The following is a 17,629-nucleotide window of genomic DNA, read 5'->3' as shown; positions in this document are numbered from 1 at the left end:
AATATATTAAATGATCTATTTGAGTAAATTTTGTCCTTTTTTATTCAAATTACAATCCATTAAAAAAAAGAAGCACAAGGCTGATGTGCTTTTGACCAGTTTTTCTTTTTCTATCTCCATTATTTGTTTTATTTTCAAAATTTAAGTGTACGCCCGGGCGTTTTGACGTAAACGTAGCTACGCGCATGACGATATGGTTAATCTTAAATACGAAATGGAAATTTTGGTAAAAAATGGCAGAGGTACGAATTGTCTAAGCTACGAAACTACTTGCTACCGGTGGTGCTCCTGTCAGAGGTGGACCTTACCGTTTAGGGGAAGGTTAACTTTCTGGTAGTAAGACCCGTCACGGCCAGTCTGGGAAACTGGATAGGCAAATGCCAAATGCTCACATTAAATCTGTACCGATACAGTGTGTTAAATATCTTCCTTTTTACACCATAACCCATGGTGGTGCTCCTACTAAAGGAGAGAGATACAGAACATACATACAATGGACATGTACAAATTATGGTCTCATTCCCTCGACTTATATTTGCCCTGTATAAGTAAAATCGCAAAAATACTGAACTAGACCAAGTAAGATTACTGTCAAATATTGTTATCATGGTTAATACTTTGGTTATAAACTGGAGTGAAAAAAATGTATAACATGTAAGACACTTAAAAATAACTTGAAAACTAAGAAACTAGTATCCACTTGTACAGACTTACATTTGCTTTTTTGAGACCGTAAAAACATGTAGGGTATGTCAGTATTTGCAACCTTATAGTCGCCGTCACGTAAAAGTGGCACCATGTTTTTTGTAAAAAAAAATTTAAATATCAGCCGTGTTTACTCAAGATGATGTTTTTCATTTAGCGGAAGTAAATTCTGTCCAAATATCTAGGGGCAGCCCCGATGTTCTGACACCCTGTTAGTCTGACACCCCACTAGTCCGACACCCTATTGGTCCGACGCCCCATTGGTCCGACACACCAATAGTCCGACAATACAATTAATCCTGACCAATTGTAGTAAGCTGATACACAGAAACTTACTAATTTGTGATCCTAGTGTTGGACCAGTTTTTTTTTAGAGCAATCAGGGACACAACGATAATGCTATTATGTAAATGTTATCTTTACGAGGAACAACATAAGATAACTAAACCTGCATACTGAAACTGTGAACACACACTTTCCACATCATTTCATAGGCGGATCCAGGGGGGGGGGGGCTGGGGGTCCCCCCCCCCCCCCCCCTATTCGTGGTAAAAATTTTGTTGATTATATAGGAAATCACTGAAGCATGACTGGAGAGCCCCCCCCCCCCTTTAGGTCAGTCAGGGGGCCTCCCCTTAGGAAAAGTTCTGGTTCCGCCACTGCTGAATTAACTTGTCAATTAACCTGCTATCAGAACGGAATTGCTTACCCCTCACCCCTCCATTGCGGCAGATGCAAACAACAATCTTCAACTTCAACTCATTTATTGGTAAATGAATTGATTCAATATTGTTGATTAAAGATATAGATTAATTGGTTAGTTTGACCAGAACCGAAAACTGAAATCTTTCCATATTTATTTGTTTGTTTATTGTTTGTCCTATTATGTAGATCTATTGTATTTGAAATAAAAGTGAACACAAATTCAGGAATTTTACGACTTAGATCAAGGAGTACCCCTAGAGTATCTATAGCAAAGGCAACAAAAAAATCGACCTATTATGTATATAAGAAAAAGGACACTACAAATGTTCAAGTAAACTAAAACACGCCTGCGGGTGCAGGAGTTTCTCGCTGCATTTAAGACCCATAAGTGGCCTTCGGCTGTTGTCTGTTCTTTGGTCTGATTGTTGTCTCTTTGACACATTCCCCGTTTCCATGCTCAATTTGACTATTAAGAAAAATAAAAGTTGTTTAAAACAAAAACTCGCACTCACAACCTGGATTGTAACTAGGTGATCTGAGAGGATATGAACAACACTACAAAGAAAGTCTCATCAGAAGATCGCTATATTCTTACTTGTTACCAGTAATTGATTGTGCAATAGTAATTTCACGGAACCAAGCAAAAAAAACAAGTACATATATATTATTACAAAAAGCTTGTAGCTAGGCAAGGTATCAAAATATCAACAAAATAAATGCAATTCCAATATTGAAAGTAATGTTATGGCAGTTCTGTGTTTGTTTTTTATATGCCCGTCAAAATTTTGACTGGACGTATTATGGTATACAAATGTCCGTTTGACCATCTGTCTGTCCGGAAAAATGTGTCGCATCATAACTTGAGAACAACTCATCCAAATTTCATGAAACTTAACATAGTTGTTTCTTATGATGGTTGAACGAACTGAATACTTTTTGATGACAATAAGATTAAAACTTTTTGAGTTTAATACGGGACTTTATAACTAAAACAGGGGTGTAACTTTTCACACGTCGCGCTGTATCTCAAAACCCATTTATGATTATTGCTTAAAACTTACAAACTTCTTAGTTTTATTAATCTAAACATGCTAAAGATCTATATACTTTTTGGTTTTGATTGAAAATTTTATTTAGAGATATTGAGGTTTTTTTTTATATAAAAAAAGGGGGGGGGAGGGTCACATTTCGCACCGTATCTCAAAAACAATTTATGATTATTGCTTACAACTTAATACACTTCTTAGTTATATAAATGTAAAGATCTGTATACTTTTTGGTGATGATTTAAAATTCTATTTTAGAGTTATTGATTTTTTTATAAAAAAAAGGGGGGGGGGGTCTCACCTGTCACGCCATATGTATGAAACTATAATTACTGATTATTGCATAAAAATTCACACACAAGACAATGGACATATCATGCGCTTATGGCGCAGCTGTTCATTAATCAAGTATTACTGCACATATATATCTACATACGCTGACGTCATCATGGCGAATGCAAAATGGAGTTCTTAATCGCTTCATATACCGGATACTGGGTTGTTTTTGCGGGGTGTAAATTTTCGAGGATAAAATAAAATCTCAGAATTAAATACCGCAAGTGAACATGCAAAGGTATGATTAAAGTTATGAATCCGCCAAAATAATAACTTCCAAAATATTTCGCATGTATACTTTATTCAATGAAAATTGTGAATTGTTACACACGCGAAAGTAATCAGCAGTATGGTGTATTAATAATATAACCAATGAAATTTCAAGAGCATATTTGTTTTAATAAAATTGATAATGGAAATGGGGAATATGTCAAAGAGACAACCACCAAACCAAAGAGTGTACAACATTTCTTTGTCAAAATTTTCACACTTCTTGAGAAATATATATCAGTAAAAATCATGCATAGCATAGTCATGATAATATAATGCATATATAATAGTGCAATAGGGCCAAGTGAGCTTATGCCATCACTTGGCGTCGTCTGTCGTCATCCATCGTCGTCTGTCGTCGTAAACTATTTCAAGAATCTTCTCCTCTGAAACTACTGGGCCAAAGACTTCCAAACTTTTACTGAATGTTCCTTAGGGTATCTAGTTTATAAATTGTATCCAAAGTTTTGATCTATCAACAAACATTGTCGCCATTGCTTAAAATAGAACATAGGGGTCAAATGCAGTTTTTGGCTTATAACTCAAAAACCAAAGCATTTAGAGCAAATCTGACAAGAAGTAATTTTGTTTATCAGGTGAATCAGACAACCTGTTGTTGGGTTGCTGCCCCTGAATTGATAATTTTAAGGAAATTTTGCTGTTTTTGTTTATTATCTTGAATATTATTATAGATAGAGATAAACTGTAAACAGCAATAATGTTCAGCAAAGTAAGATCTTCAAATAAGTCAATTTGACCAAAATTGTCAATTGACCCCTTAAGGAGTTATTGCCCTTTAAAGACTTTTTTCACAATTTTTTCATGTTGACTTCTCCTTTGAAACTGCTGTATCAATTTCAGCCAAACTTAGGCTAAATGAGTTTCAGAGTATCTAGTATAAATTTTATATTTTATTTCCTTGTATGTCAAGAAACATAGCTCCTATGGCTAAAATAGAACATAGGAGAAAATGATTATTTTTTTTGGCTTTTGAAGAAAATAGGACGATCCAAAGAACATTTAAATAAATTGAAAAGCCAAAATAATCATTGATGAGAGATTTAACCAAAAGAATTAAGGTGAGCGATTCAGGCTCTTGAGAGCCTCTTGTTTCAAGTTTTATCATATTTTTTCTTTTTGTAATGCATTAGAATCAGAATAACAGTACTGTAGTTGAAGAGTTGCCACCGTCAATTGTTGTTGATTTGACGGTCGCAAATCTCCGTTTTACTGTCTCCGCTACGCGTCGCCAGTAAAACTGCATTTGCGACCATCAAATCTACAATTGACTGTGGCAACTCTTCAACTACAGTACTGCTATTCCTTAATTACCTCTTATGATAAAGTTAACAAAATCAATAGTGAAACAATGCTTTTTACATTGATACGGATTTAAAGGTACATGTATTTCCAGGAATATACATGAATTTTTACACGACCTAAAAAAAATGAGTCTTTCGAGCTTATTCATGAAGCATCTGTTAACTAACAGACCCGTTAACTTAATGGAGACGTTAAAATGGTTAACTGGTGCGTCCTTTAAAGTTTAATGTGGTATTCACAAATGTTTCCGTAAACCTTGAAGTACATTGTAACGGGTGCATTATTAAAGGTTGCATTAGTATGTAAATTAGACGTAATTGAAGTGTCGTATGTTTTCATTGGCTTATTTATTAACTAAATGACCAATACAGAAAAAAATATAGAATGTTTTCATACATGTATCATTATATTGGTATCACACCATTCATGTCCTTGTCGTTATTGTGGTCAGTGTTGTCTGAAGACATTTGGTTTCCGACAGTATTTTATTAATAATATTTATATTTTAAGTAAAAAGAAATCTATGAATTTTAAACACAAGGTTTATAACCACAAAAGGAAGGTTGGGATTGATTTTTGGGGTTATGGTCCTTACAGTTTAGGAATTGAGGGCCAAAAAGGGGCCCAAAGAAGCATTTTATACGCCTGTTTATGGGACGCATTATTGTATACCTTTGTCTGTCCGTCGTCGTCAACATGTCACACAAAATAAAGTGCATTGATCATAACATTCTATACATCCTATCCTTGAACATTTCCATAAATCTATCGATGTAATACATGTATATGCTCAGATATTCAAGGCACAAAATGATTTTAAACTTGTCAAGAAAATTACATTTATAACTTTTGCAAGGTGCAGGAATCTAATATCTTCTCTAAAAATATAAATGATGTCATTGTAAAGTCATCTCAATTTAAAAATTGGAGTTATCCTTCTTTGTCTAGAATTGCTGTTAAATCAACCTCAACAAATGTAATATTTATTTTTACTTCCCAGTGATAAATTGAAGCAATCTTTACCGTTCAGAGCTTAGGTGGGGATGGGGCTCAATTTACAACAGCAATTTATTTTACATTTAATCTTGGTTTCGTTTGAATTATTCCCTTGAATTTCTCTAATCTTGTTAAATACATGTAGGGATAATTGTGTTTTCCAGAGAGGAATATACATTTTTCTTCACTCAAAACTCGTGTCCTGCCTTTTTTCAAATTTCATCCTTAAAAAAAATGTGAGGTATACATCAATGATGCAGTGCATCATATATCTATAATACTAAAATTACGAGGTCCAATTTATCAGCCGGCATCACGTTAAAACGATGAATCAAAGAATTCAACTTTATTTATAACTAATAAAGTACAATGGTGTAGATTAAAAATTACACCACTCCAGACCCTTTTGTTTTCCAGATAATTAATATTGCCAATAATTAACAAGTTCCGGGTCGAATCCGATACCGATACCAATTTAGTATATTCACCTGTTACTTTAACCTTATATGTACGTTCCGCATCTGACTATCGCACCACCGAATGGTGTATTTGATTTTGCTTTAAACACGGGTCATTATCACAGGGTCGACACAACTAAATTCAATCATTGTCAAATTGTTCCCTATTGTAGTTTTTTAATTAGTAAGACTTTCTAGGATAACAATACGAATACTAAAAATTTGGACTTAACTTGAAATAAGGCGTATAGGTACAGTTTTCAATTTGTTAGCGGGCATGACATAAAAAGCGAATCAACTGAAAATTGAACTTTATTGGACAATTCTGTTGAAAAAAAATACTCAATTCAAGGACCTGAATATTACCAATAATTGAAGAGTTCTAGGTCGACGGGTTCAAACAGAAAGATTTGAAAGCAGAGAAACTGTATCTTATAATCATCGGCACGACTTTTATCAGATGATAATACCAATACTAAAATAAGGCTTACGCATAGTTATATACTTCAATTCAGTCACGGACCCGCGATATCACGGGTGTGTTCTAGTACTTATATATACTTCTTGTACATGTTTGCTATAGATTAGAATAACACAAACATGCAGAGAATGTCCTTATAGATATGTTATGTGTAATTGACAGAAACATTGAGAAAGGTATCAGTAGTTTTTATATATGTCTAAATTTGTTTTGGTTCCTTACAGAGTCGCACAAGAACTTGCATACCGGAGATAAAATTACATTATCAATAAGATGTTAGAGGGAGAAGAGGATTTAATCACAACCAATGGTACTCTACAGAAACACATCAACACACAGGCTGATAAAACACGTTATAAATGTGATGTGTGTGGTAGAGATTTTACTCGAGGTAGTCACTTAAAGAGACATGTAAGAACACATACGGGTGACAAACCTTATAAATGTGATGTTTGTGGTAGAGAATTTAGTCAAAGTAGTCACTTAAAGCAACATATAAGAACACATACCGGTGAAAAATCTAATGAATGTGATGTTTGTTTTAAAAAATTGAGTCGAAGTAGTGATATAAAGAGACATATTAGAACACATACGGGTGACAAACCTCATAAATGTGATGTTTGTGCTAGTGAATTTTCTCAAGGAAGTCAACTAAAGGCACACATGAGTACACATACTGGAGATATCCCTCATGGCTGTGATGTATGTGGTAAACAGTTTAGTTATCTTTGTAGTTTAAAACATCACATAAGAACACATACAGGCATAAAACCCCATAACTGTGATGTATGCGGTAAATGGTTTAATCAGCTTGTTAATTTACAGAGTCACATGAGAACACATACAGGTGATACACCATATATCTGTGATGTATGTGGCAAAGGGTTTAGTCATTCTGGAAGTTTTCAGAGGCACCTAATAATACATACAGGTGTTAAACCCCATACCTGTGATGTATGTGGTAAAGCGTTTAATCAGCTTACTTATTTACAGAGACACATGAGAACTCATACAGGTGATAAACCTTACAACTGTGATGAATGTGGTAAAGGATTTACTGGTTCTAGTAATTTACAGACTCACATGAGAACTCATACAGGTGATAAACCTTACAACTGTGATGTATGTGGTAAAGGGTTTAGTCATCATGGTAGTTTACAAAGACACATGAGAACTCATACAGGCGATAAACCTTACAACTGTGATGAATGTGGTAAAGGATTTACTGGTTCTAGTAATTTACAGACTCACATGAGAACTCATACAGGTGATAAACCTTACAACTGTGATGTATGTGTTAAAGCGTTTAGTTGTTATAGTAGTTTACAGAGTCATATGAGAACACATACAGGTGAAAAACCTTATGGCTGTGATATATGTGGTAAAGGATTTCGTCAGCTTAGTACTTTAAAGAGACACATTATAACACATACAGGTGATAAACCTCATGACTGTGATGTGTGTGGTAAAGGGTTTAGTCAGCTTGGTTATTTACAGAAACACAAGAGAATACATACAGGTGATAAACCTTATCAATGTGATGAATGTGGGAAAGGCTTTAGTGAGCAAAGTAATTTACAGAGACACAAGAGAACACATACAGGTGATAAACCTCATGAATGTGATGTTTGTGGGAAAGGGTTTAGTCATCATGGTAATTTACAGATTCACATGAGAACACATACAAGTTATAAACCTCATGAATGTGATTTTTGTGGGAAAGGCTTTAGTGATCTAAGTAATTTCAAGAAACATATGAAAATGCATACAGGTAAAACATGTAAACCTCACATTTGAGATGGCAAAGGGTTTAGTCAATTTAGTAGTTTAAAAGAAAGTATGAACATCCATACCATGCAATTGACTTTATGACACAGACAGTGGTGTATATGACACATGATAACACATACTTGTGATAATTTACAAAAACACATGAGAACACATACTAATAAATCAGACATAGTTTTCGTAGACGCATGTCAAATCATAAGTAATAACTTACATGTACATACAACATGTATTAGTGATAATTTCCCGACACATGAGAATACATACTAGTGATAATTTACCGACACATGAGAATACATACTAGTGATAATTTACCAACACATGAGAACACATACTAGTGATAATTTACCGACACATGAGAACCGACACATGAGAACACATACTAGTGATAATTTACCGACACATGAGAATACATACTAGTGATAATTTACCGACACATGAGAATACATACTAGTGATAATTTACCGATATATGAGAACACATACTAGTGATAATTTACCGATACATGAGAACACATACCAGTGATAATTTACCGACACATGAGAATACATACTAGTGATAATTTACCGACACATGAGAATACATACTAGTGATAATTTACCGACACATGAGAATACATACTAGTGATAATTTACCGACACATGAGAACACATACTAGTGATAATTTACCGACACATGAGAACCCATTCTAGTGGTTATTTACCGACACATGAGAACACAAACTAGTGATAATTTGCATAGACGTATGAGACACATATTAATTAAGCATGATGTCTGTTTTTGATGTATTGTGTGTGATGTGTGTGTGGTCTCAGAAGAGAGATTTATTTTGTAACAAATATAATTGTTTAGTCTCTATAAATAAATAAAATAAAGAATTTATATATTATTATAATTTTAATTTCAATTTTTTTAGTGTATGAGAGTTCGTCCCGGTATTTTACTATGTTATAGCATAATTTGATTGATCAGTGTATGTTTCGTCAATTTCATCATGTTCATCATAACGAAGTCATATTTTGTCGAATGTCACAGTATATAGGACTGACAGCTATTACTATCAGGCGACAGCGTTAACTATTTGAATAAAGCTTTATATTTCAGATGGTAGAAGACCTTGAAGCTTCATATCTTATCCATCTGTCACATGTTCAATGTCATTGACTTCATTTTCATGGTTCAGTAACTGCTTCAAAACTGAAGAGTGTTTTTTTTTAATGTGGATTTATTACTTCTTCAGAGTAATAGAATAACTATATTTGGTATATGGGTTCCTTTGCAACGTTTACATGTTCGCCAGACAGGAATCACTCGACCTCGACCTCATTTCATGGACCAGTGATCAAGGTTAAAGTTATGTGGTTTTGTCCGTTTCTCAATTACTGTATACAGCAGGATAACTATATATGGTGTATGGAATGGTTGCATGTCAGTTTGGCATGATTCATCTGATATTGACCTTATTTTATTGGTTCATTGGTCAAAGTTCTTTTTCATGTTTTGGTCTGTATTTTTTTCATACGAAGAGTGATTTTTTCTTAAATAGCAATAGCAGACACAATAAACTAATTCAAAAAAAAAAACGATTACATATTTAGAAACGGACGGTAGAAAACGGCCATATTCCGGACTTAATACAGGACATTTCAAGAAATAAATGGCGAGTTGAACCTTGTTTTATGGCTATAGAGTCAAAACTCCCACTTATTTGTATAGTGCAATGTTAAACATATCACTAAAATAGAAAAGCTACGTGACAGGAATGCAATACAAACAAACGCAAGAATACCCAGCACAACGACATTCATGTGAACAAACATAAAAGTAGTGTAAGTGTGCAATGGTTCAATGACAGTCAGAGAATACAGAGACAAGTGAACACATATAAAAGTGTTGTAAGTGTGCAATGGTTCAATGACAATCATAACTTACAGAGACAAGTGAACACATATAAAAGTGGTGTAAGTGTGCAATGGTTCAATGACAATCATAACTTACAGACACAAGTGAACACATATAAAAGTGGTGTAAGTGTGCAATGGTTCAATGACAATCATAACTTACAGACACAAGTGAACACATATAAAAGTGGTGTAAGTGTGCAATGCTTCAATGACAGTCAGAGCTTACAGAGACAAGTGAACACATATAAAAGTAGTGTAAGTGTGCAATGCTTCAATGACAGTCAGAGCTTGCAGAGACAAGTGAACACATATAAAGTAGTGTAAGTGTGCAATGGTTCAATGACAATCATAACTTACAGAGACAAGTGAACACATATAAAAGTGGTGTAAGTGTGCAATGGTTCAATGACAATCATAACTTACAGCGACAAGTGAACACATATAAAAGTGGTGTAAGTGTGCAATGGTTCAATGACAATCATAACTTACAGACACAAGTGAACACATATAAAAGTGGTGTAAGTGTGCAATGCTTCAATGACAGTCAGAGCTTACAGAGACAAGTGAACACATATAAAAGTAGTGTAAGTGTGCAATGCTTCAATGACAGTCGGAGCTTACAGAGACAAGTGAACACATATAAAGTAGTGTAAGTGTGCAATGGTTCAATGACAATCATAACTTACAGAGACAAGTGAACACATATAAAAGTGGTGTAAGTGTGCAATGGTTCAATGACAATCATAACTTACAGACACAAGTGAACACATATAAAAGTGGTGTAAGTGTGCAATGGTTCAATGACAGTCATAACTTACAGACACAAGTGAACACATATAAAAGTGGTGTAAGTGTGCAATGCTTCAATGACAGTCAGAGCTTACAGAGACAAGTGAACACATATAAAAGTGGTGTAAGTGTGCAATGGTTCAATGACAGTCATAACTTACAGAGACAAGTGAACACATATAAGTGGTGTACGTGTGCAATGGTTCAATGACAGTCAGAGCTTACAGAGACAAGTGAACACATATAAAAGTGGTGTAAGTGTGCAATGGTTCAATGACAGTCATAACTTACAGACACAAGTGAACACATATAAAAGTAGTGTAAGTGTGCAATGGTTCAATGACAGTCATAACTTACAGAGACAAGTGAACACATATAAAAGTGGTGTAAGTGTGTAATGGTTCAATGACAGTCATAACTTACAGAGACAAGTGAACACATATAAAAGTGGTGTAAGTGTGCAATGGTTCAATGACAGTCATAACTTACAGAGACAAGTGAACACATATAAAAGTGGTGTAAGTGTGCAATGGTTCAAAGACAGTCATGACTAGCAGAGACAAGTGAACACATATAAAAGTAGTGTAAGTGTGCAATGGTTCAAAGACAGTCATGACTAGCAGAGACAAGTGAACACATATAAAAGTAGTGTAAGTGTGCAATGGTCCAATGACAATCAGAGAATACAGAGACAAGTGAACACATATAAAAGTGGTGTAAGTGTGCAATGGTTCAATGACAGTCATAACTTACAGACACAAGTGAACACATATAAAAGTGGTGTAAGTGTGTAATGGTTCAATGACAGTCATAAGTTCATAACTTACATAGACGAGTGAACACATATAAAAGTGGTGTAAGTGTGTAATGGTTCAATGGCAGTCATAACTTACATAGACGAGTGAACAAATAAAAGTGGCATAAGTGTGCAATGGTTCAATGACAGTCATTACTTACAGGGACAACTGAACACATATAAAAGTGGCGTAAATGTACAATTCATCGTACTCGTACTGATCACAGCTTAATACTACTTACTTTTTGGACAAATCATCATGGAAATCCCTGATGAATTGAACGCTTTGTTAGCAGCCATGAAGTTGCCTGGTAAAGAACCTGCCTGGAAGTTCTCGGCAAGTACTGACCAGGTGACAGTACAGTTGACATGGACCAAGGCTAAGGAACACGAGGCATCATCCAGTAAACCCAAGCCGGCCCTGAAAAAGAGTACACCACCACCCACCAGCAGAAGGTACGCCAAGCGTTACGACCAGTGGATGGCAAACAAAACAGCCGTTGTACCTGCTACCCAATTCCAACAAACCACCATCACACAAACCGAGGCAAGAGACATCGTATTTGGTCATGTACTTACACCAACTAAGTACAAAGGGGAACCAGTTGGTGTTGTAGTCAGTAAGGATATTGTCACCAGTCTTTACAACCCCAAAAAGGCCTGCCATCGCCTGGTATTCTACAACTCAACACATGACAGAGGCAAGCGCAGTAGGATCGACTTCGATGAAGGCCTTAGGGTTTGACATCAACGACCCAGACCTACTGCGCACACCACCACACACATCGCCCGTCATCAACGCAAATTCCAAAGAGGCAATACAAACAGCCATACTAGCAGCACGTACCAGCAACATCAACGCAATCGGAGTCAAATGAAGGCCAAAAGACAAACAGACACCGGTCTGTAAAATATGTTTTTCCAGTCCGCAATATCCAGACAGGATAGCCGGACGTGAAACATCCACATATCATCAATGGTTCAATGGCAGCCATACAGAGAAAAGTGAAAAAAATACAAGTGGTGTAAGTGTACAATGTTTAAATGACAGTTGGAGCTTACAATGGCAGATCAAATAGACCAAGACGGGAACAAGTCAAATCGGCAACCATAGAAAAAGTCATATCGGCATCTGGTTAAATCGACATTTAGTCAAATCGGCATCTATTGAAAGTCAATTCGGCATCCAATAATATTTCAAATAATATATTTAAATAATTCTAAAAATGTAAAAAAAAACATCAAGCAGTTAGAATACACAAGTTATTTGTTTGAAGTTTTCTCAACATTCTATTAATGATGTTTTGATTAGTTTTTTTTCAGTGAATTGATTAATAACTTATTACATAATTAACATATTTGTTGTTTTAAGTTTTAACTCAATCCATGTACAGGTAGTCATTGTTGTGTTCTTTTCTTCAAAATCTTAATAAAAAAAAACAATGATCGAAGCCACTACCCAAGCTGTTGTTTAATTATGAGGAAATTAGAAGCAATTAAACATGTTAATGGGAAAACAATACTCTCTTCCAGTACTAACACTAATCAAACTCGCATGCAAAATAATTAGAAAAAATGATGGTTTTCTTGAAAGTTTATACAGCATTACACCAACAATCGTGCAAAATCCTCAACTGGTTAAAATATGCATTAAAAGTATCCAATACCTTGAATACACGTTTTAAAAAATGAACAGGAAAAAAACCTACAGAAACTCCACATAATGTAAATAAGTCAATATTTTTCTGAAAATACTTGATAAAAAATACATATATTTATCATGGGTGCCGAATGACTACATCGTGTACTGATTTAACCAGCTGCCTATTTGACTACGTGCCGATTTGACTGGGTGCCGATTTTACCAGATGGCAATTTGACTAGAATTCGTCCTCAAGATGATTCCAGTTAATGACTGTGGATTCTGATTATACCGGGAGCCGATTTTACCAGGTGCCGATTTTACCAGATGCCGATTTGACTAGAATTCGTCCTCGAGATGATTCCAGTTAATAACTGTGGACACAAAGAATGAGTTTGAGTATTGCTGAGTTTTACAATGTTTACTGGTGGAATGTCAAACCACCTAGTATTGTTCCTCACTTGTTTTTCCACTATGTTTGTTGCCTGGTAATTTTCAAACTTTTTCGCTGTCAGTGATGGTTCGTCTTGGTTGAAATGAGGACAATATTGTGCGCGAAACAAGCGTTGTCTTGAGAGCTTTAAATCTGCTCTCACGAGACGTCAGTAAATCGACAGCGCCTTCACCCCGTTGTATTAAAGCCAAAATTGGTTACCGTATCTACGACGTAACCATACAGATATAGAATGAGATACAGATACATAAGGTAGCACTCCACAGTTAGAAAATAAAATTAAAAATGAGCCACAAAATGTTTTATCATCTCCTATTCCTGGATTTCTAATACATTAACCTAACTATTTGTGTTGTACATGTGCATATGAATTTAATCAGTATCTTCCAAAGATTTGATTTTCAAAAGTTAAAAGGGTGAAAATTAATTCCTTTTATCTGTATCCATGGCAACATTCTGCATTTATTTCCCATAAAATATTGCAAAAAGTGGGGTGAACGTGTCATATTTCCCCCAAAAATTTGGATCAAACTAGAATTTCAATGCCTTTGAGTGATACCTTTTTAGAAACTGTTTTCCTAAATCTTCCTAATGATCAAATAAAAAATGGGTGTCTTTCGCCTCATTTTTTCGTAAAATCCAATCACAAAGTGGGTACTTATAAAGTGAGAAAAGGAATCGAAACGAAACGAAACGAAATACAACGAAACGCAACGAAATACAACGAAACGAAACGAAATGAAAAAATGAAGAAACGAAACGAAACGAAACGAAATGGAAAATGAAGATACGAAATAAACGAAATAGGCCTATATATAATATATCTTTTACATTGTTATAGGAGGTTAGGGTTATTTTGGGGCCCTTTATAGCTTATTGTTCGGTGTGAGCTAATGCTCCGTGTTGAAGGCCGTACTTTGACCTATAATTGTTAACTTTTTATACATTGTGACTTGGAGGGAGAGTTGTCTCATTAGCACTCATACCGCATCTTCTTATTTATATATATAATGTATATAATAAATGTCATACATATAATTTATATGACACAAGGTATGTCAATAATCAACGATGTTTGAAGTGTAATTTAAATCATGCTTAATTAAATATACCATTTTATGTTTCTATTCATCACAGTTTACCATACAGCAAAGAAGATACGACAATAACTCCTTCATGGGCCAATATTTTAGTAATATGACTTTTTTGTAGATCTTACTTTGATGAATATTTACACTTTATCGTTATGTATAAACCCCCAAGGGTGACTGGGGTATAGAAATATGGTCACTTGGTCTTCTCCCGACCGGCAGTAAAACGCTTGCCGAAGTGGGGCGTCCGTTTGGCTGTGCGGGATGTATCAAGTTTGCAGTCACGTCATGTCAGAAGGGGGATGTTAAATCCGATGCCTCGTGTAAATAGAGTGCCACGCTCTTTGCACGTTAAGAACCCTTGCGACAACTCTTTGAGGGGTCCGTAGGTGGCCTGTTGCAAGGCAAAATTTCTGTCCCTTTCCAATATACCCTCCTTTTCCGGTGGCAGTCTAAATTTCTCCGACCATCATCCCAGGTGGCCTCTATTGTATCAACCTACCTATTATATTTATTGTGAACTTTTTCTCGTCCTGAATATGCATGAAATATTTGCCACTGGACGTTAAGCAACCAACAATCAATCAATCGTTATGTATAATAATGACGGTTAAAGAGAACTAGAAATCACCCGTGACATCGCGGGTCCGTGACTGAATTAAAGTATATAACTATGCGCAAGCCTTACTTTAGTATTAGCATGGTCATCTGATAAAATCATGCCGATTATAAGATACACAGTTTTCTCTGCTTTCAAATCTTTCTGTTTGAACCCGTCGAACTGGAACTAATCAATTATTGGTCATGATAAATACTTATTATTTGGAAAACAAAAGGTCCTGGAATGGAGTATTTTTTAATCAACAGTATTGTCCTATATAAGTTATAAATTAAGTTGAATTCTTTGATTCGCTGTTTTACGTAACTCATGCCGGCTAACAAATTGAAAACTGTACCTATACGCCTTATTTTTAGTCCAGATTTTTTAGTATTCGTATCGTTATCTTAGAAAGTCTTACTGATTAAAATACTACAATAGGTAACAATTTGACAATTTAATAGTGTCAACCCTGTGATTATGTCCCGTATATATAGCATATTAATCGCCTGTATACACTGTTTGGTGGTGCCCCTGTCAGATGCGGAACGTACAGATAAGGTAATAAGTAACAGGTGATTATACTATTGGTATCGGTATCGGACTCGACCCGGAACTTCTTAATTATTGGCAATATTAATGGAAAACAAAAGGGCCTGGAGTGGTGTAATTTTTAATCTACACCTTTGTACTATATAAGTTGCATATAAAGTTGAATTCTTTGATTCGTCGTTTTCACATGATGACGGCTGACAAATTGGACCTCGTAATTTTAGTATTATAGATAACGGAACTGTGAAATTTCCTGAAATATCTATTGGGACATTAACACAACGATGGATTAACTTTTGGTTCTGCAAATTTCAAGGCGGATGGATAATCCTGTTTATTACCTAAAGCTCTTAACAGTTTTGTTCTTACTGTTTTAGTTTTTGAGATATAAACCCAAAACAGGTTTGACCCGTATGTTCCATTTTAACTGAGACTACTATAACACAGATTTTAAGCAACGGTGGCCATGTTCATTGATAGATACCAATCCGTGGACTAAACTAAAAACTAGATACTCTCAGGAACATTCGGTCAAAGTTTGGAAGTATTTAGCCCAGTAGTTTTACAGGAGAAGATTATTGAAATAATTTAGACAACGAACGACGACGGACACTGGGTGATGGCATAAGCTCACATGGCCATTCGGATCATGTGAGCTGAAAAGGGTTTTGTATAATTGTAAGGTATCTTACCCAAGGCTATAATCATATGATCATTTAAAAACAATTATAGTTTATGAATTGATTTAACAAATTTCACAGCTATCGAAGTACTTACTGAACTGAAATCGTATAATGCTGTTTCTTCCAAGGTTAACACACCATCGCCTTTGCATCTGTAGAACAAATAATATATAATGAATATTTGGATCTATAATAATCTTAACCTACAAAGGGCTCCACATGATGGTTATCTCTGATATTGTGTGGGTTGAACAGAAAGAACCCTCTTCAAAAGCATCAAATATATTGACCCTCCCTAGCCCTTTTAGTTTAAAAGAAATTTTCCTCAATCATAATACAAATACTTTAAAATAAAACTATTATGTAGAAAAGATATTTTCAAATTCAATTATACAAATTTCATGTATAAAGAAGTCTTTTCGACGACCCTGTAATTGGGCAGGTCCATGATTTCAATACAGGTGGTGTAAAAGGGATTGAATTTGCCGTGCAGAAAGAGTCACGAACACAAATATTTAAATGGTGACGCCCCTCACAAGAAAATGATCTCCCCTTTCTCAAGTTTCTCGGATTTACCGAGTTTAATAAGACCGGTCGGTTAAAATGCTATGTAAGTACTTATATTCGAAAAAAATATTAGGACAGGAACTTGTTTTCCCCAATAGTACCGACCGTGCAAGGGCTGTATAGCCAGTCAAGGTCGTTAAAAACTCCCGTAGTACCCAATAGTTCTCTGTTTCTGATATAAAGACCAAAAGAATTTTTTCAACGGCTTTTTATAGTTCGTTCCTATATTGGACGGTCTTCAACAAAGCCCGTACCGCATAGTCAGCTATAAAATGCCCCGAAATGACAAATGTAAAACCATTCAAACGAGAAAACTAACGGCCTAATTAATGTACAAAAAATTAACGAAAATAAAACAAATATGTAACACAGCAACAAACGGCAACCACTGAATTACAGGCTCCTGACTTGGGACAGGCACATACATATACACATACATGCATAC

At 35.2% G+C, this 17,629-nt stretch overlaps 1 protein-coding gene across 1 annotated transcript; it reads left to right on the top strand.

Annotated features, from left to right (window-relative positions):
- The first annotated feature begins 533 nt into the window (after positions 1-533).
- LOC134700890 (zinc finger protein OZF-like) lies at positions 534-8,951 on the top strand. Its single transcript, XM_063562042.1, has 2 exons — positions 534-579; positions 6,545-8,951. The coding sequence occupies exon 2, from the start codon at positions 6,594-6,596 to the stop codon at positions 8,115-8,117; it is 1,524 nt and encodes a 507-aa protein (XP_063418112.1). The 5' UTR covers positions 534-579; positions 6,545-6,593; the 3' UTR covers positions 8,118-8,951.
- Positions 8,952-17,629: the final 8,678 nt, after the last annotated feature.

Source organism: Mytilus trossulus, unplaced genomic scaffold, assembly GCF_036588685.1.
Source record: "Mytilus trossulus isolate FHL-02 unplaced genomic scaffold, PNRI_Mtr1.1.1.hap1 h1tg000187l__unscaffolded, whole genome shotgun sequence".
Lineage (NCBI taxonomy): Eukaryota > Metazoa > Mollusca > Bivalvia > Mytilida > Mytilidae > Mytilus > Mytilus trossulus.
The sequence above is the reverse complement of the archived record's forward strand: the minus strand, read 5'-3'. Positions and strand labels throughout refer to the sequence as shown.